Raw genomic sequence first — 22,808 nt, 5'->3', positions numbered from 1 at the left:
ATTTTTCTATTCTTTGTGAATTTATATCCCCGAACCTCAATCACGATAATTTCAGGTACGGTTAATGATACAAGTCATTTCGCATACCAGCAGAAAATGCTACATGGATACAAAACACTTTGACAGAAATCTTACAGATAAAAATCCTCTGGTGCATATTTTTTTTCTTACATAAATCTCATGGTATCATGACCATGTAGAGATTCAACCACACGATCTACATGGTACCTTGACATGGTATCATCCACGTCAAAATTTTCAGGAGCACCAACCAAGAATTGAATTTAAAACATGAGAAACAGTTGGGGCTACAACAACATTGGATATGAATCAGACATCAATCCATCCAGATCCATATTCTGTTTGACGAATACAGATACGTTCATATTTATTTTAAATAAATATAAATATTAATTAAATATTAAAAAATATACAAATATAGATATAAATTTGATAATTAAATTTTATAACCACAAATAATATATTAACATGATTATAAATTCTTAAAAAATTTGACTGCTATATAAAATTAAATGAAATTCTAAATATAATTAAATATAATATAATATCCATATCCTTTTTTTTTTTTTTCGGACCTAGGTACAAGTACGAATATTAATCGAACAAACACATCCATATCCAGTTGGATTCCAACAGATGAAAATTATCGATCCATTTTCATCCCTGGATACAGTCCAAAAATTCAAGCCCAAAACCACTAGGCAGGCCCCAAGTAGCTACTGCAACATTTTGACATCCCCCATGGGGTCAAGCATAATTGGAAATACCAAATTAGCACACAGACGTTCCGCCCTGTTTGGATGCCGGGAGAGCTTATCAGCTGATAAAGTTCTTCTGGGCACCATCAATTTTTCAAACTCTCACATCCAGCAAGTTCTTGTCGGGCGGAAAAGAAGCCCCAGCATCCAAACAGGGCCTTCGGAACACGGATGTCAAAGACGCATGATTCCTGGATCACCAGGATTCTTAAAGAACCCAATTCCAAGGCACCGATGCCCAGGTTCGGAATCCATAACAAAACCTCAAGACATGTTTCTTGTATATTATATCCACAATTTTGTTGTCGTTGCATGATAACATTCAAATACAGACTACAGTGCCAGAGATCAACAGGAAGTTTTCTTGGAGCGGTATCTTGTTCTGATATGTGGTTTCTCCCCAAGAATCAAACACAGCTGCAGCTACTGACATAACACACCAACAACTCCCAATATGCAATTTATTGGGAAATTATATCCTAACATACATCCATGGTTAAGCACATCCAGAGATAAGAATCAATATTCAGTTGCTACATAATCAAGGGAGTACCGATGGTCGACACTCTCCACACAGGGGTCTAATCTAGATAGCATAAATATATGTATGTGTGTGTGTGTGTACATATATATATATATATATATATATATAATGTATGTATGTATGTATATATCATACCACCTTAAATAAGTCATATAACACATGTAGAACAGGATCTACTAACTTTACAGTGTCAAACTACCTACACTACAAGCCCTGACCTGAAAAATCTGAAGGCGGTTGAAAACTGCTCCCAAGAAAATTTGGAAGGGGAGAATATCCAGGATTTGGTTACTTTTCCTGTATGAGAATAAGCTGAGAGCATTTATGTGGGGCTCCACCAAATACCATGTACTGACGGACGTTGGTGTGTACCGTACTGAAATTTCATGATACAGACGCGCCTGCTTCTGCATGGGAGCAAGAATGAACATGAGATTAGTAAAAAGCTACTCACAACCAGCAAATCTCATCTAATAAAATAACTTGGTCATTGCCCCTAAAGAAAAAGGTGCTGAGAAAATAAGGGACTACCCATGTTTATGGAAGTACAGAATCCTGCATTTACATGAAAAAATGAAAACAATTAAAGACCAAAATGCCTATTACAAAAAAAAAAGACCAGTTTGTTGATAGTTAAATATCACATTTTCAGATTCCATTCACATATCTACAATACAGATCATGAAATTATTGAATAATTGGCTATGGTTCGTAAGCAGTTGAGATGATGGTCCGCAAGCCTACATGTCAATCAAAGTATAACTCCAGCTAAATTCGGTTAAATGCAAGATAAGGGATTTTATAATTTTGAATGACAGCACTGGGTCCTGAATGACTACCGTTAACTCAAATTTTTTTTTTTTTTTTTGCAGAATTCAATAACTTGTAATGGAAAAGTTTAATCGGTAAACGAACATTTAGATTTTTCATATATCTAATATATATTTATTTTTGTGTTCTATTGGGCTATATACTTGACTCTCAATCACCAGTTCTCATAGTCAATGAAGCCAAAAAGCAACTGATTTATGGGCAATCAAGAAACTTCTCTTTTATAAAAGAAAAGTTTCCTCTCATTCTCAGGGCAAGTAGCTACAGCTTGTAAGATATCATCACTCGACTATACTTGCTTTGCTTTAATCATGACAAAGATACTGGTTGCTGTATCCTTTGGATGGTGACTATAAATAAAGCATGGACTCTGATTTATGCCATGGCTGGTTATAACTGCAGAAGTATGCCAGAAAATACTAATGGAAACATTAACAATCAATAAGTTTACCCTGACGTTCAAACCAACATTATGGTAGGAAGATTGAAGTTTTGCTAATGAGAGAAACAATTCTTTTTTCACAGTAAATTTCAGTCTAAAAATATCAACTGAATCTAGCATGAAGAAAACAGTACACACCTTCACCACACAGCTGTTCGACACGAGCAACAATATGCTTCCCGTAAGTGTATTTCTTCAGGGCTTGCAGATGAACCTTTACACGATTAAGCAAAACTTCACGCTGTTTGTCAGAACAGGTCTCAAGGATCTTCTGAACCACATAGTTTGCAAATTGATCCTTCATCATTATCTACAAGATAAATGTCACAATATAAAAACTTCTAAACCATTAGGGAAGGTGAAGAATCCGTGTAATATGAAACATGAGAACAGTTCCATAAATGCACTTATTATCCTAGGCCAACTGGAACTTCTGAACGGCACAGCAGTGTTTTTCCTATGTACAACTACAAAAAATTTTAATGGAGAAGTGTGCAGCAAGGCGACCCGAACTGAGTACAACTTGTGGAAGCATTATAGTGGGATGCTAGAAAATGTCAATTCATTTCCTAATCTCTTGAAGCAAACAAATGATCAAGAACTTTCTTAATATTGAAAAAGGAGAGAGACAGAGAGAATGAGCAGTCCAATGAATTCATCCTCCAAATGGAGGAAAGAAAGCTGTAGCTATTTTGATGATTCTTTAAATTGCGTGGTAAATTATTATTACATTCCTATTTAATTGAACCATAACCTTTTTTTTTTTTTGTAAAGGAACCACAACCTTTTCATTTACACCTTGGATTCAGGATGCAGTGGGTAGAAGCATCATACATTTCATAAATATCAAATGAAGATGTTTGTGCAATGAAGAAATTATCTATGCATGAAGCATTGATGGTCATACATTGTGCTGCATCTGTCGCTAGGCCACAGAATGCATCTAATAAGTGTGTCCCATGATGCAACGATTAAATAACATCAGCAATCTGCCTCTCATAACTGGTAGGCCAAAAAGTTGGATCATTTAATCTTTGGTCACCATGGTGGATAACATACCACAAATACAAAGAATACATTATGTGCACAGTAATTACAGCCCACATCCAGGTGTAATAGTGTATGAATACTTAGCATAATTGCTAAGTGAAAAAATTATGCGAGCATATTCTGACACAAACTTAATATAGCCTCTTCAATATGCTAGCTTGGACTATTAAGAATGAGAGACATTCTTGGGAGCAAAAATAATGTTATCCTCAATTTTGGAGGGATAAGAAGTGACAACCATATCATTCTTCATTGTCCCCTTGACCATGAAATACAAAGTATTTAATGTCCATGCAATACAAAGCATCTAATAACACATGCCACAAGACTAAAAAAGCAACATATTTTTAAATTCTCCAGATGGATTTGTTCTAGCAAGCATTAAATATGTAAGAGGTGTCCCAAAGCACAAGGCTCCCACCACTGCAAGGTCCTGAGAGGGTCACAGACGCATGCAGCCTTACCCCCGCAACAGAGAGACAGTTTCCATGTTTCAAACCCATTACACCCAGGTCACACGAGAGCAACCTTAAAGGCCGGCCAGCTAATATGCATTAAATGCATAGTTGCAAAATTGCAGACGTTGATGATCATAAATTATGGACAGCCTAGGAGAGAGAGCATAAGATAGGTTGCTCAGGTTTCTTATCTAGCATATTTAGTAAGTGTAGAAGCATACCAATAAGTTGTCATTTTCATCAGTCTGTCCAACTATTTCCTCAAGCAAGTGCTCCCGTTCTGCAGTATTACCATGCACAAAACACTTCTCAATAACATTGGACGCGAATTTATGCTGGCTCATCTGTACAACTTGTCCATCCAGTTTGCTGATAATTTGGCTCTTTTCATGCGGCTTTCCTCTCTCTAAAACATGCTGTAAATAATGTACTTATGTTAGACTTGGCTGTGCTGAATAAATAATATTTTTTATAATTCAACTACAAATAAAAAACAAATTAAGCAGGTGTAAGAATATCAAACGCAGATCCTGAGCCATATCAACAACACTTATCCCTAACAATAAGATGCATAAGAATTTTGTCATAATTCTCATATAAGACAACCCAACACTGCTCAAATGCAACAATGAGAGGCTATATTTGAATTTCCAATCTCCCTATTTTCAACACTAATGGGAGTTGCAACGTACAGAAGGAAAAGAGATGTAACAGAAATTGGTGGAAGTTGTTGCTCCCTGAATCTCAGATTCAGTCTTTCAGGAAACTGGCAGCCACCTAAAAAGATGAAACATGGTATGCATATAATCTTGGGATTGCACTTGTGTTCAAAATCATCCTGCTTCCTCATTTCTCCACGCCTTCCTGCTCGTGGGATATATCAAATGGATACGCTGGCTGGCTGTTCAAATAGGCTCGTAAAGCATGAGGTCTCCCAACCTACTATTGAAATATAAAACTGATAATCAATTTTAGGCAAACGTACTTAAGACTAATATAGCACCAATATGATGCACTTTAGCATTTAAAAGCTAAAATAAACACAGGAAGTGGGGAATTGAGAGAAGGAAAACTGGAGAAGCAAAGAAATACAAGGGACAAAGAGAAAAAAAGGGAAGGGAAAGGGGGGGTGGGGGGTGTTTTGCTGCTGCAGAGACGACTTGTAAGATAGACAACAAAAAAAATGTCTAGCTTCCCATATGAATCCTTGTCAACTCCATAGAGTTTCAAGGGCATCAAATAGCAGTATGATGCATTGAATTCAAGAAATTTCTCTCCACCTGAACATCCATTTTGAAATCCAACAAGTGCATAACTTGTTAGGAATGCTTTTCTGGCTGTTTTTTTGGCTAATAAACTCGCACCTTTTCCAAAATCTGTGAAAGCATAAAATCACAGACAAGAATGTATGAAAACATAGAATATTATGCAATAAATTAAGATGATATTTGACATCATTTTCATCTTACTATTTGCAAAAACAAAAAATATATATTATATTTCCATATTTTCAAAATTATAAAAAATATAAATATAATATAAACATGGCAATAATGGCAGATGTGATGGTAGTAGCAATGAAGGTAGTGCCGGCATTGTTGGTTGGTGCCTGTGTGTGTTTTTTTGTGGGGTATGTTTAGGGAATGGCAGAGGTAGTGGCAAGGGCAGTAGCAACGGCATTGATAACAAGGGCACTAGCAATGTGGCTAAGCCGATAGTGATGGCGGTGGTGGTGTGGTGAAGATGATGTTGGTGGTGGCAAGAGTGCTGGCTATGTGATGGAGACAACATGAGTAACGACAATGGTAGTCGCAGCAACATTGATGGCAAGGCCATTGGCAATGTGGTGGGGGTGACGATGATAACAACATGATATGATGGAGATGGTTTTTGATGATGGTGATGAAAGTGTCAGCTATGTAGTGGAGTTGAAAATGATGGCAATGATAATGTTGCGGCAGCAACAATGATAATGGATGGGGTACCATAGCGATATTCCAGAAGCAACCATAACAGCAGCAGTAATATGGTGCAGGCAGACAGCGGCAATGTCGGGTTGATGGTGGTGATAACAATAAGGGCGATAACTATGATGGTGGTAGATGTGATGGCAATGGCTGTAAAAGTGGTGGTGGTAAAAATATGAGTTTCTTGTTTTTATAAGTATTGTAAGGATTTCTTACTTCCATTTTTCTTGAAACAATGAAAGTAACTTGAAAATAAGGATTTCCTACTTTTATTTTTCGAGAAATAATAACAGTAATTTTGAAAATAAAATATAAAAAATAATAGCATCAAACATTTTTTAACATGGTTTCTATGATTTTATTTTGAAAATAAAAAATCCAAATAAAAGTGATTGTGAACAACTGCTGTGTTTTGGTAACATTGACCTCTTAAATATCATTTTATGATCTTATTTCAACCTCAACATTTATGCACAATAGTCATGGTTGGCATCAAGAGCATTTTGAGAAACAAGATTTTGGGCTTGGAATGCCATACTAGACCGAACCATCCAGTACACCCCATACCGTAACATAGCGGTCTCGTACCATATTGATACTCGGTACATCATCTTGTATCGTACTAAATCGCATACTGACACTAATAAAATGCTATCAGTATGGGATCTGATAGTATGATGATGAACCTTGATTTTAGATGATAGTAGACCACAGTAATTCACAGAAAGTAACAAAATATGAATATTAATAATATAAAAGAGAAATAAGGATACACAGGGATTGCTTATAAGATGGATATATATGAATTGAAAGACTATTGATAGTAATGAATCGTTGGGGCCAGCTGAGTGCCATGACACTAGGCGGACAGCCTCGACAAGTACCCATGAGTCGAGAGAACCTACAAATAAGGAATTAAAAAAAAAAGTAACAAATACAAGGAATGACTCATGACCTGACCAATACCATCCCGATTAGACTCAATCCCCTCCATTTTTGGACACGGATGGGTCAAGGTCTAAAATTGGACTGGACTGAGAAATAGGGTTAGATCTAGATATTATAATTTTTGACTTGACTCAATCTGACCATATAATATCTATGTCAAGATTGGGTCAACACGACCCAACCAAATCCAACCCAACCTAAAACTGAATTATATAAAACCCTTTTTCTTTATCCTAAAGGTCCGTATGGTTGGAGCTAATCTGGCATGGGAAAATGAATCCCATGTCAGATTACCTGAAAAGTAGAAGAGAGAGGTAGTAAAAAATTTGATGAACCCCATGTTTATTTTTCGGAGAGAGAAGGTAAAACAAATACCATGGAAAGGTTGGTATTTGATAAATTTTTGAGTGGTGGTAATCCATACTTGACAAAAATATCTCCAATAAAGGTGCATATGTAATCATTAAATTTGTTCTAATGTCTTTCCAAATGCATTTAATAAAGAGCTTTGGCAAAAAAAAAAAAAAAAAAAAGATGGAGATGGCATTATGTGAAGGACTGTGATTAGAGTCATTATATAAAAATTAATTGGACATGACAATGCTATTTTATTATTAAAAAATTATTTTATGTTCAAGGATATATTTATAAATTTGGTCATATTCCTATATAGATTTACCTCCAACCAAACGTAATAATCTTTTTTCAGTGTCATTTTTCAAAGTTATTTTTCCACCAACCAAACATAGAAAAAGTTATTTTCCTCTGCAATCATTTTTTCAGATAGATGATTCCCAGAAATTGTTAGATGGTCATAATCTAACATACCCCAACCAAACGGGCCCTCAATGACTTTTCAATTCATAAATGGACCTTATTTAAACTCATATCTTTCTTCGTCTCAACTATCCCATCGCCTCTCCCCTACTTCTAGTTTAATCATAACATTCTTATTTATAACATTCTCAAGTACATAAATATTTATTTTTAAAAGCATAGTTTGTAAACATGCACCTTGAGAATAACTACTTTCTTGGATCATTTTTTTAAAAAAAGAACAGAAATTCATGTTTAAGTTGACTTTATAATTTCATTAAAAATTCTTAATGATTATATTTAATTATCAGTTATTATATTTTAGTTACAAAATAATAGCTAAATGTTTGACCTAAACTGCAGACTTGACCAACTCAGCCCCAACATGAACCTGAACATTTTTAGTTGAATCCAAGTCATAGTTGACCCTGACCCGACCTAATTGGCCCATCGGGTCAAATCTTTTCCATGGACCCACCCATCCAACGTGACCAAATCAACCAATATATTGGATCTAAGTACAAGATCAAAATCTAGATATAAAACCAGCTCAAGTCAGGGTCAGGCATGCTCCAAGTCAAACCCAACCCTTTTGCAGTCCTAAACATCTCAAATAAAATATAGTACATCGATGAAAAAAATCATGTTTGGGAATATTCATATTAAATTCATAAATTGATCTCATCAACCATGCTAAAAATGAGGCAAAGCATTAAGGGAGGTGCCTGGGCAGCAATGTGAAACTACCAAGTGTTCCTGCAATAGGACTGCTCATTAGTAAATTTTGACACAACTATGAGGTTAATGTGAAGAGAATGCATTTGAGGTCCTCTTAAAAGGACAAAACTAAAGCCGGAGCATCATCTTTATTTCAAGAACTCCATATTTAGTGGCTTCACAAAGGTGAACATTGATAGACAGTTAAGCTATAAAGCTTACATTATCATTCTTTTTTTGCTCTGATATGTTACATTCTTGATTCTCTACTCTCTCGAAGAATACATGCCTTTAGCAATGAATGAGAAAAAAGAAAGCTTTTTCCCCCTTCAGAAGGTAGCCACCAAGTCAAAAGGCTTGAAGTATTGGCAGTTACCATGTCATACCATAACCAAAATGTTATGAAACAAGACATGGCTCGTAATAAATCAAATTGAACCGCTATGATACTGTAAATAACGGTACAGATAAATATAGTTCAACATTTCAACATAGCTAATCAGTATCCGAAACAAAACCCTATGCACTCGTATTGTTTAGATAGGACTGATGTACTCTATTTGCTTCAACCACAATTCCTCGAAACAAAACCCCAAAGTCAAAGTAAAGCATTAGAAACCTCAAAAAGAAATGTCAAAGGCAGAATTGAGAGAGGAAAAGTAATTTAGGTTTTTTAGCATAAGAAATATTCAGAAATTACTTGGTTGTGTAATAGAACAACAGTAAAATTGATAAATTGGACTTTCAGTGGAATCTTCAATTGGCTAAACATCACTCTGTTATGCTTCTTTACAAGAATTGTTAAATTTACAAACTTAGCATACATTGCAGGACCATTCTGTAATGCCAGAATTGTAGTTGAAAAAAAAAAAGGATAAGCATTTCAAATTTGAACTTCAGAGACATTTAAAAAGCATTTCTTCTTCTTTTTTTTTTTTTTAAGAATAAGGAATGGAAAGATCAAAGAAAGATTATATGTAACATAACAGCAGAAATAGATCATATGGTGGGGAATGGTGAAATGAACATCACCTGGGTAACATAATTGCCGTACTGGTCTTGGGCAAGTTGGCAGGCTGACAGCAAAATCTCATCCACAATGCTCTGATTTTGCAAATCATCTGTACGGTGCTCCAACACTCTCTACATCATATAACATGAAAATATCTGCCTCAGGGAATCAAAGACAGAACAAGATAGAGAACAAAAGACAACAAGGGCAGGTAGGAAGTGCCGAATTCTCTAGATTTTTCTTACCTGAATTACTCGGCAACCATATGGATGCATAGAAAGTGTTGCAACTTGACCACGAAAAGCAGATATGATAAATCCAATTCTCTCTGTTGGTACACACTCGATGCACTTTTGTATTACATGGTTACCATTTTGATCACGTACACATCGCATAACATGTCCATCAAGTTCTTTGACAATCTGTGTTTTCTGATCAAGTTCAATAACCTCAAGGGCCTAAATGGGCAGAAACTAGAATCAGAGAATGCATTAAACGGATGACTTAAGAATAATGTTACAGTTCCATGATTTTCTCTACTGTCATAATTTATTGCATTTAATCGAACCTTCCTAACTCAAACGGTTAAACTAACAAAAGTTTGCAAATATTCCTTTATGCTTAAAGAACACAAGTACCAAATGCCCTTTTTTTTTTCAACATAAAGCACTAATTTTCCCTTTGCAGCCAAATGTCCCTCGGCCAGTAACCCCTATAGTCCATTAAATTACAAATCTCAAGCCTTTGAAATGCTAAATGGTAGGAACTTTTAAATCAGAAGTGATAATCTAGTCACCAGCATCAGGCTACAAGCCTACAACCTTTTCTCATCAAACGGTTTTGGCACCTCCAAATGCCTCATCCATGGTCATGTCATACAACTTCATCTCAGATTATATTCTGGATGCAATGCCAACGGCTATAAGGACAAAAGAGCCGCTGAAATGACCCATAATCTTGGGCCTCAAAAGCCAGCCTAATTAGCTACAGCATCACATTTGTGTTCCTGAATGAGACCGCCAAAATGTCATAGATCAGTTCACAAATACATTATGTGTATGACATATGTCTCTTTATATACAGAAGATATTGCACCATTCCCTCTCCACCCATACTCATTATTCTGCTTTAAGCCCTCCCCCCCGGCCCCCGCCCAACATGCTCTTTCCCTCCACCACCTTTTTCTTCTTTGCTCTCATTTGCATGACCATGAAATCCACAATACAGTATGATGCAGGCACATAAACCTAAATGAGGTCCAATTCAAACATCTTATCGAAGCTTAAGTATGGATGTAGCTGACTCGACCACCGCCACCCCTACAAATGTGACTCCTCTTCAATTTGATATTTAAGCATCTACAAAAATGAGAGCGTGAATCCAAGTCACATTTGGGTACAAAGAAGAGGCAGTCATTTGCTACTTGTATCAGAACCTACCTGTTCCATACTATTCAGTAATTTTTAGTTCAATAATCCGACATTTGAACTTTCACCACTTTATCTACACAGAAGTTCCTAAATTACAGAGGCAGAGCTACTCTTATGGCAATACAAAACAGGGGATTTGATTAGTTTGAAAACCTACTTAACTATGAATTGGTAAAACCATTTTCAGTTCTAGAAAACCTTATTTTCTAGCAGTGTAAATCTCTAACTTAATGCAAATTGCAAATCTGTCAACATTCAAATGAAGGTTTCAAGCTTTCCCCAATGTTACTTGGTCATGGCATCTAAAATCAATCCAAATTCCAGTGAACCAAATAAAAGGATTAGATTTGCACAACAGATAGAAGACAGAATGAAGCATACAGTACCTTTTGAATTACACGGCAGCCATACATCTGAAGACTCAATGGCAAGACATGGCCAGCAAGGTTGTTTGCAAGTTCTTTCCTCTGTTCAGCACTTCCATGCTCAAAAAACTGTAAAGACAAAAAGAATGACCCACAGACCTTATCGTATTCAGAAACAAAACTTTAAGCATTCCAGAAAAATGAAACTGCATATCTTTTTACAATAAAATTATCATTTAAAATAAAAAAATATATACATCAGAACATTATACCTTTTGGATAACATAATTCCCAAAAACATCAGTTATCAATGTCGAAGCATGTGGAAGAACCTCTCTAAAGACTGATGCCTTCTCTTCAATACTACAGGTTTCTAACTTTTGCTGAATAAATCGACTCCCATGCTGATCAGCACTGATGCAAAATTAGATAACCAATTATTTTGCTGGTTTATAACATCTCCAACCATTCAATCAAGATGAGGCTAAAACCAAAAGAATCTGGAAATTATAACTTACCTGTATTCAACGATCCGTCCAGCAATATCAGATAACTCATATCTACGAGTTTTGCTGGACTTTAACTCTTCCAGGAAAGAATATGATTTTGCATCATCAACCTTCTCACGCCCTCTTTGTCCCTGCCACCCAGAACTAGCACCAGCAGCTCTTCCAGAGTTAAATGGCAACCCAATATTATCATTTCTCCTCCCTGAAAAGCTTGTCCCAGCCACAGGTGATCCTTGATATGCTGGACTGGCTAATGGAGAGGTAGGATACTGCATTAGCACCCCAAGATTTGGAGGGCTACCATAGTAACTAGGACTTACAGTTCCCCCTTTTCTACCAGTCAAAGCATTGAACCCACTGGTACTAGCAATCTGGAGCCTCTGATCAGGTGAATATGACAAAGGAGATGGCCCTTTCTGCACATCATAATTAACTGGTGTGCTTCCATTGGCATTTCCCCTGGATCCCATTGGATCATATGAACCTGCACCAGCATATGTGTCTACAGAAGCTTGCTGAAAGTATGGCACATATAAAGGATCAGGAAAAGTAGGCTGAACTGCTATGCCAAACTGTCCATACATCTTATATATATGCTGTAAATCAATTCCAGGAATAGCATTTCCCCCAGTGGTGACACCAGAAGCTCTAGCATTAAAACTCGGACTCACAGGATTGTCATAAGGCATATGAACAGCACTATGAGGAGGATAGCCAGTTATTAATGGTGGCATGACTGAGGTAGTCAAAGCATATCCACTAATGCCAAACTGGGGAGGATATATGCTAGAAGGTTGCAAATTAGGGTAATATGAAGCTCCATAAGCAGCTGCAGAAGCATATAAAGGTGGCGTGATGCCCGTGGATTGCAGTAGTGGTTGTACTTCAACCGAGGATGACTTTGACTGTCCTTGAGAAAAATGATCCACAGGAGAATGGTGCACTCCTTGAGGCATTATTTGAGACCAAGAAATCTGTGCCTGAGATGAGTCTCGTGCATGCAAGCCATTTTGTTGATGATGTTGCCTTGCATGCTGATTTCTGTGGCCATCATTGGATATCTTTAAACTCTTAATGTCATTTTCAATACTGCCAACATTTGAACTCGCCAGATCACTAGGTAAAATACCAGTGTTCAAACTGGTGTCTTCATCGCTTGAGTCTCCTCTTAGGCCTGAGGCGGGGGTTACCATTCTGCTAGAGGATGTTGAGCATGGAACTGAGACTGCAGCAAGATCGCCATTGGACATTGAGTTAACTGAATGTACACCTGGAAGAGGTGCACAAGCAAAGCTCCCCATGGTGGGTGTTTTCAACTCTGACTTAGAAGAATCATGCACAAGGTTGACATAGCCATCTGAATCGGCTGCTTGTTCCACCATACTCTGATTTAAGGAGCGAGTCTGATTATTATATACAGGAGATGGAGTCCGGGGGAAATCCTCCTAAAAGATAAAATGACAAAGCATCAAATACACAAAATGCATCAAAAATAAGTTACAAACAGTGTATGAAAAATTCTCTATCTTCAAGTATAGAATGACCTTTTTCGATATAGCGTCTGACCATACTGTACATCACATGGCAATTACGGCAATCACCACAATGAATGAGTATATGGTAAGCAGACAAAGATTGGTTCATAATTTTAAAACATGGTTTCAAAAAATCCAGCTAGAAAAGGAACATTTTCACAAAATACCTACCAAAACAAGAAGGTTTATGTACATTTCAACCCATAGTTAGGTCATTCCGAACATAAAGTGTGCAGTTTCATATAGAATACATGGTTGTGAATAAAAATAAAGTGGAATCAGCAAGAATCCTCAAAGAGATATAATAATCAAGATGTTGTATAACTATATAACAATAGTGACTTCTATATTAAATCAAAATTCATTCTAATCTACCTTCATTAGAATTAATTAATATGCTATTACAAATATTTTAATATATTTATCAAGTAAAATATAATTGTACCATAAAAATTCATATAACCGATTTAGACAAGCTTAATTAGGCACCACATATGCAATTACTATGGATAATAATAAAAATTCTATATGTTTTTTATTTGCTTAAAAAATGGTCCAACGATTTATCAAATCATTAAAAGAATTCTGATTATTTCTTGTTTCAATATAGTGTAACATGTTCCATTTAATCTTATCTCAGCTACAATCATCTAAAATGAATGAAGCTTTGATTTTAACCTTTGTTGGGCAAAAATGTGTTCCATTTTCTATCAAAATTCCAAAGCATAAACCAGATATCTGATGCTGAAAAGAGCACAAAGTACCATATTTCATCAAAGGCATAAATATTATGTCTTCATGAACAAAAGAAAGTTAAACATTTATGGAAGAATTGTACCAGGGAATTCACTGACCATAGTAAGTGCATTACCTGTATCAAATCTACAAGGCTTTTGTGGCGCCCTTGCAAAGGAGAAGTAGATTGTCCTGGGATAGTATCGGCATTTTTTTCCTGCCAAACATTAGTTTCCAGTCTGGGTGACCGATCATCCTCAGGTTCCTCCTTATGAGTGGAGAGGGTAGGTCGAGAGATAAACAAAGATGCACTGCTGCTGTCATCAAAAGAAGGCATTCTCCAACCATTCCCGAACCCACCAATATGGTGCACAAGATGCCGGTTCTCCCTTGAGATAAGAGGTGGAGGAAGCCTTGGGTTTAAATTCACATTGGAGCAATAATATGCTACATAAGCTGGATGGGCACGGAGTTTCTCTTCCAACACACAACTTCCAGATGCGCCTAAATTTTCCAAGCTAGCATCAAAACCAGAGGCTTGGAGGCCTTTCAGGATATCACATGCTGCACGAGAACCTTCCATGCTGGGAGGTGCACTTCCACTACGGCTAGGGCCAGCAGTGCTCCTGTCTCCAGGATAGCTGTTCCCTTTTAAAAGTAACCCAAAATCTTCTTCAGCTACACAACTCGTAGAAGAAGAAAATGTTGCAGCATCCTTGCTCATGGGCCAGTTTCCAGCTCCACTGCCACCTAATAATCTCAAAGGATTCTCTGTTGCCATTTATATCCAGAAGCTATTTTTGTTAAAACAGCCTCTAAATCTTTGTAACATCAATTTTTTTAAAATCAAATTTTCCTTGAAAGCAGATCAATCATGTCATCAGTGGCTGCTGTTATTACAATCCCTGTCAAGTCTGGTTAAATTTTGTAACAGTCTGCAATTTCAATGTCACGGGTACCATCAGACCAGCAGATGTGCGATTAAAAATCCACAAGAATTTGATTCACATATAGGGGAACAAATTCCAGGCAAGACAACTATGGGCCAAGGAGAATTGGGAAAAAAAAGTAATCCACTTAAACTAGTCAAGAATTACATTAACCACTAACATATTAGACTTTAGAAGAGAAAGTTAAAGAACTTGCTGCAGCTCATTATACCAATAGAAAAATTGACTGGTTCCATCAAAGGAGAAACAAGTGTGGAATCTTGGTAACCAGAGAGTGCACTTAGGTGCTTATGTTCAGTGCCAACAGAGAAGCAACCTCTCAGCATAATAATTGATCATGATTTATCTGCACAGACGTGGCAATTTTTTTAGCAGGGCACTTACCAGTTTGAGCTTACTCACTAAGCACTAAGTTATCTAGTGAGTGAGGGACCTTAGCTAGGCAACATTATATTTAGTGAAATAGTGAAATCGAGAGCAAAAGCCCCCTCATATATCGAGAAGTAAGGAATCTACACGAACCACTACAAAAAGAAAATCATCCATAATATTAGGCTACCGAGATGTTCTCCATTTAAGAATGCAACTTGTAACTACTACAGGGAAACATAACAGAAGAGTGGCAAAGGATCCAATTACAGAACCAAGGAGGAAAAAAAAACAAGCATACCAAGCCGGAAATACTTTCATCAAATCTAATCTATGACATATCCAAGACCTGGAACCAATCAATAAGTCACTGATCTTGCAATATACCTAAATTTCGTATTCAAAATTCCTTTTGATACACCAAAACATAGAAAAAAATATATAGAGCTAAAACTTTTACAGCACCAATTCCGCAACTTGAAGGAAATCTCCCAATCCTGATCCCTCGCCAACCTTCCATGCACCCAAAATCAGAAACTTACTCCCAATTCAAACAAAACAAAACCACAGAGTAAACCTTTTCCCCAACTCCCAATCGCTCAAAGCAACAACCCAAGAAAGAGAGAACCATCTCGAATGCCTCAAGACCAATCAAAACCCTCATGAATCGAACAAACGCTACGAGAACAAAGAAGCCGCAAAGAGCCCGGGAACAAGAGCGGGTTTCCGAACCCTAATACCGTATTCAAGTATCGAATGGGAAGAGGAAGGGAGGATTCTCACCTGCTTTTCTGGCGAGGACAAACCCTAGCACTCGGGGACCGTCGACGAATCCAAGAACAGTGGTCTCGTTCAGTTTCCTCCCGCGGATCAAAGAGGAAAAACAAAACGGGAAGAAAGAGAAGGAAGTCTTCTCGCTCGGTCTCTCCCCTCTCTTACTCGCTCTGCTCTGAAACCCAAATGTCGCTTCTTCTAAACCCTCGATTGCCGGGCTTTTGGAAATTTCTGCGGCAGAGCGGCCGAATGACCGAATTGCCCTTTAAGCAAACTCCGTTCCACGCCGTGCGCGTTATACTGCTCCTGCGGAACAGCGAGAACGAGCCGGCGACGGCTGACGTAAAAATTGGGAGGTACCCTAGATGGAAGGCGGTGATGGCTTCAGACCGAGACTTGATGCTTGGCAAAATTCTAAGCTTGACGAACCAAAAAGGGAGCCGTACTTGGTACACCGAGGAGCCGTTTCGTTAATCAAAAAAATATATATTTTTTTAAATAAAAAAATATTTTTTAAATAAAATTTTAACATATTTAATTGACTATAAAAAAATAATTTATTACAGAATAGTTTATATCTACTTAAATATTTATTTTTTAAAAAATTATATAAAATATTTATTATATCCTCATCCTAAAATTTTTATATATATTAATTTTATATTTATATTAATATAAATATTATATTATTATATAATATTAGGCTATTATAATTTATTGTATTAATATAATACGAATATATATTAATATTTTAATATAATAAATTTATTAATATAGATATTAATATTATACTATATTAATATAAATATTAGTATATTAATATAAATATTATATCAATATTAATAAAAATATTATACTAGTGTAAATATTAAAATAATATTAAAATATAATAAATATTATAATATTAATATTATATTTATGTAAATATTATGATAATATTAATATAATATTACATCACTATTTAATATTTCATCCTAACTATCCATTGATATTTTATAAAATCTTAGTTATGGATATTAAAAAAATATTTTGAAAAAAAAAATACTATCATTTTTCATCTTATGAAAAGTGTCAAAATCTATTTCTCTCCTGAATTTTTATTTTTCATAAAATATAAGAAGTGACTTCTCATAAAAAAAAAAAAATTAATTTTTTCTCCTCTTAAAATTCTAACAAAAAAAGAGTCCCCTCTCTACTTTCTAAGAATTGCTTCTTTTTCCTCCACTTCTTATCAACCAAACGAGTTCTAAAATGATATGCCCGTATCCTGCATGAATTTTTAACTTATTAAATTATTACTCTTTTTACTATAAATATAGTTAAAAAGAGTTCTTTAGACTAATCATGTAAGAAATTAAGAATGATGGTCACTAATTTCCTCTTTTAATAATTTAATATTTTTTATATTTATATCCTTACAAATATAATTTATTGTAAATTTAACTCAAAATGACAATTACACAAATACCTTTCTAATCATCCATCAATAAACCATCGTTTAAATATAAAATAACTTTATAGCACTTTTACATTAATATTTTGATAGAAAATTAAAATTTTCAAAGTATTAGTATAAAAAAAAATAGTGCCAAATGCCATTTATTTTTAACATTATCAATAAAAAATTTAATGTAGAGTTATAGACAAGATGAGTATATATAAATAGTAGTTTTGGAAAGTAAATATATACATATAAAAAAAAATATAATTTAATATAAAATGAACGATAAAGTAACTATTGGTGCAAGAATCTGTATGGTGCCAGGATGCTGGAGTGTACGGTAAAGTGGACCTCTCGAGAGCGTGATCTGCACAAAAGTTCTGATCAGAGATTGCTCCGGCAAGAATCCTCCAATGCTCCAGTTAGAACTCTTTTTTAACAAATAGAAGAGCGTGAGAGGTAGAATAATGACATATCTTTTTTGGGATCTTCTTCGAGTCTCCTTTATAGATGAAGGACTGGAGCTTCAGTTGGTAAGTTGGTAGGCATGATCTCGTTTGATCAAGATGCAATTTATGCGATGTGGCAGAATTATCGCTCGAGATTTTCGAGATATAGTAGTTGTGGTTGCCTTATCAATTTCATGATAGTTGTCATCTGACAGATATTGAATTTTGAATTGAGTCATCAACTGGATGTCGTCGAGATGGGGATTGGTCGGCAACGACTAAAGTCCTATTTGGCTAAATTTTTAGAGTGTCAGGAAGTACTTTCTGGCTCTCAGAAAGTATTTTGAAATGATACAGTAATGTTTGCTAAAATTATCGAGAAGCTATTTTGACTTTGCTAGAAAGCTAAAAAGATCTATTTGAAAAAAGCTATATTTTAAATTTTTTTCTAAAAATACTTTCTGACTAATGTCAGCAAGCTATTTTACTTTCCTCATGGCACTTTATCAATATGGTTAGCAAACAGTAAATATTTTTTTGTAAAAGCTATACTTCCGAAAGTTTTACTTCTCAAAAACTCTATTTTCAAAAACTTAAAAAGTTCTACCACCAATAGCAATCTCGAACATGACCTAAGAGTTGGTCATCTTGTGCCACCTTTCGGCAAGGAAGTCAAGGGCCAGAGGCTTGCTTGAAAGAGAGTGGTTAGTTAGCCTAACATAATCGGTCAGCATCCATCTTCTGATAGGATTGAACTGGCCATTCGGATGCATCGTCGATTTGTCAGTCTGAACTGCAAGAGTCAACCGATGGAGAGATATCGACGGTTGTGCATAGAGATTGCTGAGTGATTGTCGGCAGACTTTCGTTTGCTCAGAGTACGAAGCATTGATTAGATCGGCCGTGAGTCCGTAAAGGCTTCAACAGATAGGTTCATCAAGTTTGGACATTCTGGATTCTGGACTTTTTCACATTATAAGCCCATGCGGAATTCTTCCCCCCCGCAACATAACCATTTAATATTTTTAATTCTATGATCATTGTCGTGGAGATTAATCGCCATTCTATCCGACCTTCTCTCCTTGGATTATGACCGAGTATTCATCGATTACTTAACCGTAGTTCTTTAGACATCGGAAAGAGAAGATCAGAAAATGGAGGTGAAATGATTTTATATCATTGATCTTTATCTGACCCTCAGCTTGAAACGCTTACCAACCTCAAGGTTAGGATCTTATCAATAATAGAAAACAAGATCCTATGACCAATAAATGGCTATAAAAGGAAGATCACCACCCTAAAGTCTTGGGAAGCTTCCATAAAACATAGGTACATGAGTTAATATTACGCAACTAATGTCCATAACCCACCATTAAGATTTCTAATAAATGTGGGTATTGATTCGCCGTTAGAGTTATCAAATTTGGAGGGTAATGGTCAATTGCTTCTCCATATATAAAGGGGGGTGGAGGGGACCCTCAAATAAGTTCTACTCCTGAGAGAATCATCCACCACTCTTGCTTTTTTTTTTCTTTACTATTCTCAAGCTACGGCTGGCTTAAATATCGAAGGATCCTTTATCGGAGAATCTCCAGTAAAAATAAACTTGTTTTGTAGGTTTTCAATGAGTCATAGTCCTCGGATTGAGACTGATCACCTAAGTCAAAAGGAGTTTGATCACCGACCTTACACTTTGGACCAAATTCTTGCAGCAACGACCATAAAATTTAATCATCCGAGTTGTATCCATATTTATATCTATATTTCTGGATCTAATTATTATTTGGACTAAGTTCAATGGACCATGCCAACTCCCACTATAGATAACACGCCACACTATCCCATGTATTTTATCAATTCTCAATTGCACGTTATCCCTATGCATATGCTCTGAGATTTGCCCTAGTCTATGCAATAATTTCTCATACTTTTAGTATTCAATTCATATCTGTATCTATTTAAAATAAATATGAAATATGAATATAATTTTTTGCATATGACTAATCATTGTCTTTGTATTTGTGTTTGTTAAATAAAATATTTATGGATATGGATATACTAGTGTTTATGTCTTCTGTTGTTGCTGGCGCCTGGGATGATACTGAGATTGGACCTGAGGTGGAATGAGGTCGTCTCCGAGCTGGGTAGACGGGAACACTAGACCTACAACACAAGTCTCTTGTCAGAGTAGTTTTCAGTGGAGATCTTCTAATACTCAAATTAATTAGGCATCAAAGAACAGTGAAAAGGAAAGAGCGCCATTGCCCTCTATTTATACAGAGAGGCACCTAATTGTTTTTGTAGAGGGTGGTAGCTGTGGTTGAAAAAATCACACCGCCCTTTTTATATCTAGTCATAGTGAGCTGTGACCCAATGATTGCAGGATTACTTGCATCTCCCAATCTCCTGTGATAGCAGTTTTGCCTCGCCTTAAGCCAAGGTGAAAAAGGTTGGTATCGTACCAAGGTGTTGCTCGGCTTGATCATGATCGAAGTAACACAAGATCTGTATCAGTGTCGGATCCATATCCAACATATTGAAGTTTGAGAGATGAGATAAGAAAAGATTGGTTCGGCTTTCAAAGGAGAAACGAGTTAATTTTTTTTGATAGAAAGAAAAATGAATTAAATAAAGAATAATTGGAAATGATAAATAATTACACAAAGAATATGAGAAAATAAAATCGAAAAACTCTTCCTGCTGAAAAATAAATTTGGAGGTGGGGTTTTCGATTATAGTGCTAGCATTAAATATTTCTCACATGCTTCTCCATTGTTGAATATAGGTTTATTATTTTAAAAATCTCAAATTTTTTGAAAATTTTTATTTTTATTTTAAACTTTGATTTATTATAATTAGATCATCAAAATTTTAAAATATTATAATTTATTCCTAGCTACTATTTTTATCGTGTTGGAAATCATCGTGTAACGTATAGTGAAAATTGATATAACATGAAATGACTGATGTAGAATTTTTATAAATTTTTTTTTCTTTTCTTATAATTAAAATTTCTATTTCTTACTTTATCTTTTCCTCGTTGCCACTATTTTCTTCACAATTTCACCATTTCTTGTATCCTCATTGGTTCCTCTACCATCATCAACTCTAAAGTCTCTATCATGACCACCACCACCATCAAAACCACCTCCACCACTACCATCAAATTCATCACTACACATCCTATGACTTTTGAGAAGCAAACCATTTTCATGAAATATTTACTACAAAAGATAAATTTTTCTTATACAATAGTCTATCGAAATTATGAGACTCCTTTAATCATGCTAAGCCTATGTGCTTAACTCCTCCCGAAATATCTAGAATAGATATAAATGGTACAAATTTTGAAGAAGATATTGATGGATAAAAATGAAAAATAGAAATCTTAACTAGAAGATGATGAAAAGAGAAAAAAAAAAGAATAAATCTTGACTATAAGATGAGAAAAAAAAGAAAAAAATTTAAACTCTAATTAAAAATATTAATTTTTACTAAATATTATGTGATCATTTTCTTCATTGTCTTTAGATGGAAGTAGTAGTCAAGAAAGGAATCATAATATTTTAAAACTCAATGATTTGATTCCAAGAAGTTCAAAATAAAAATGAAGATCTTCAAAAAAAAATAAAAAAAATAAAATAATTAAATTTTAAATATAAAATAAAGTCAGATTGAACTGACACGCCTGGAAGGACTGAGCGTTCCCGCTCAAGAGTACTAATTTCATTCAACTCAAACGAGAAAGTACGAAGAATTCAACGTCTCCACTGAGTGCTGGTATAGGATAAGTAATTTAACTATGCAAACCATTCATTGCTTAGCCGGTTCACACCAAAAAGAAAAAAACCCTAAACGAGCACTTCGAACTGTGGTATTTCCTTTATTTTTTTAAAAAACTCGATTATTTCAACTCAGAAGTAAATTACTTAATAAATATTGCATCCTTCATTTGACAGAGCCCGTCATGTAATTTTTATCTACCAACAGACTTTGACGCAACAAAAATGTCCAATTAGTACAAGATGTAGCAATCGCACTTGCCAACGTTTCGAACCATAATTGGAAGCAAGGCCCTCAAAGCATTATCAGATGGGACACAATAACAAAGGGATGTATAAACAGAACCTAGCATGATCTGCCTTTCCATTTTGTATAACAGCTGGAATGCCAGAAATCAACTTAACACCATCATATGTTGGATTTCTCTCTCCCCAAACATTAAAGATAGCATCTAGCCCAACCACAGCCATCCAAACAACTAGATTATATTTAGCACAAAAGAAGTCATGTTCATTTGTAAACAGTGCTGCTCACCTGAAACAACCGTAAATATTTATGATATCACATCAAATTTATAACAAACCAATGAAAACGTTTGCATTTCATCGATTGTCATATATTTCATCAATTTACATGATGATATCCACACTATCCCCATCAATTTCCGACTTTTGATTGATTTATTATAAATTTGACATGATATCACTATTGCAACAAATACTTGACTCTAGAAGTACAAAGAATCACTGCAAGTCATGTTACCCATTAACGGATATCATAATTCTTAGCTGCTGCAATTAATGATTTATATAAATGACCATCACAAAACACTTGAAGATCAACAAGAACACAATGACGCTAATAGAAAAGAAGTCAGATAAAAGTCAATTAGCTGGCTGTACAT

The 22,808-nt window shown here is 35.4% G+C and overlaps 1 protein-coding gene across 7 annotated transcripts; it reads right to left on the bottom strand.

The window, feature by feature from the left end:
* Positions 1-1,038: 1,038 nt before the first annotated feature.
* LOC105039338 (pumilio homolog 5) lies at positions 1,039-16,461 on the bottom strand. Of its 7 annotated transcripts, XM_073245867.1 has the most exons (12): positions 16,241-16,461; positions 15,300-15,434; positions 14,275-15,073; positions 11,878-13,313; positions 11,632-11,773; positions 11,381-11,488; positions 9,810-10,022; positions 9,585-9,695; positions 4,326-4,520; positions 2,735-2,906; positions 1,855-1,878; positions 1,039-1,730 (listed from the first exon to the last, which is right to left on the bottom strand). In XM_073245867.1, exons 3-12 carry the CDS (start codon positions 14,917-14,919, stop codon positions 1,708-1,710), a joined length of 3,069 nt encoding a protein of 1,022 aa, XP_073101968.1. In that variant the 5' UTR covers positions 14,920-15,073; positions 15,300-15,434; positions 16,241-16,461; the 3' UTR covers positions 1,039-1,707. The 7 variants fall into 7 exon arrangements, 6 of the variants coding, with proteins under 6 accessions (XP_073101968.1, XP_019704082.1, XP_019704083.1 ...); XM_019848523.3 differs by lacking the exon at positions 15,300-15,434; XM_019848524.3 differs by lacking the exon at positions 15,300-15,434 and having other exon boundaries at positions 14,275-14,909.
* Between the last annotated feature and the right edge of the window lie 6,347 nt (positions 16,462-22,808).

This window comes from Elaeis guineensis, chromosome 1 (genome assembly GCF_000442705.2).
Source record: "Elaeis guineensis isolate ETL-2024a chromosome 1, EG11, whole genome shotgun sequence".
NCBI classification, from domain to species: Eukaryota; Viridiplantae; Streptophyta; class Magnoliopsida; order Arecales; family Arecaceae; genus Elaeis; species Elaeis guineensis.
Note: the sequence above shows the minus strand (reverse complement) of the source record. Positions and strands in the feature narration are given on the sequence as shown.

Coding starts and splice junctions, on each gene's coding strand:
- LOC105039338 (XM_073245867.1), bottom strand. CDS start 14,919: ATGGCAACAGAGAATCCTTTGAGATTATTAGGTGGCAGTGGAGCTGGA. Junction 11,774..11,877: donor GGACGGATCGTTGAATACAG/GTAAGTTATAAT, acceptor ATTTTGCATCAG/TGCTGATCAGCATGGGAGTC. Junction 9,696..9,809: donor ATGGTTGCCGAGTAATTCAG/GTAAGAAAAATC, acceptor TATATGATGTAG/AGAGTGTTGGAGCACCGTAC.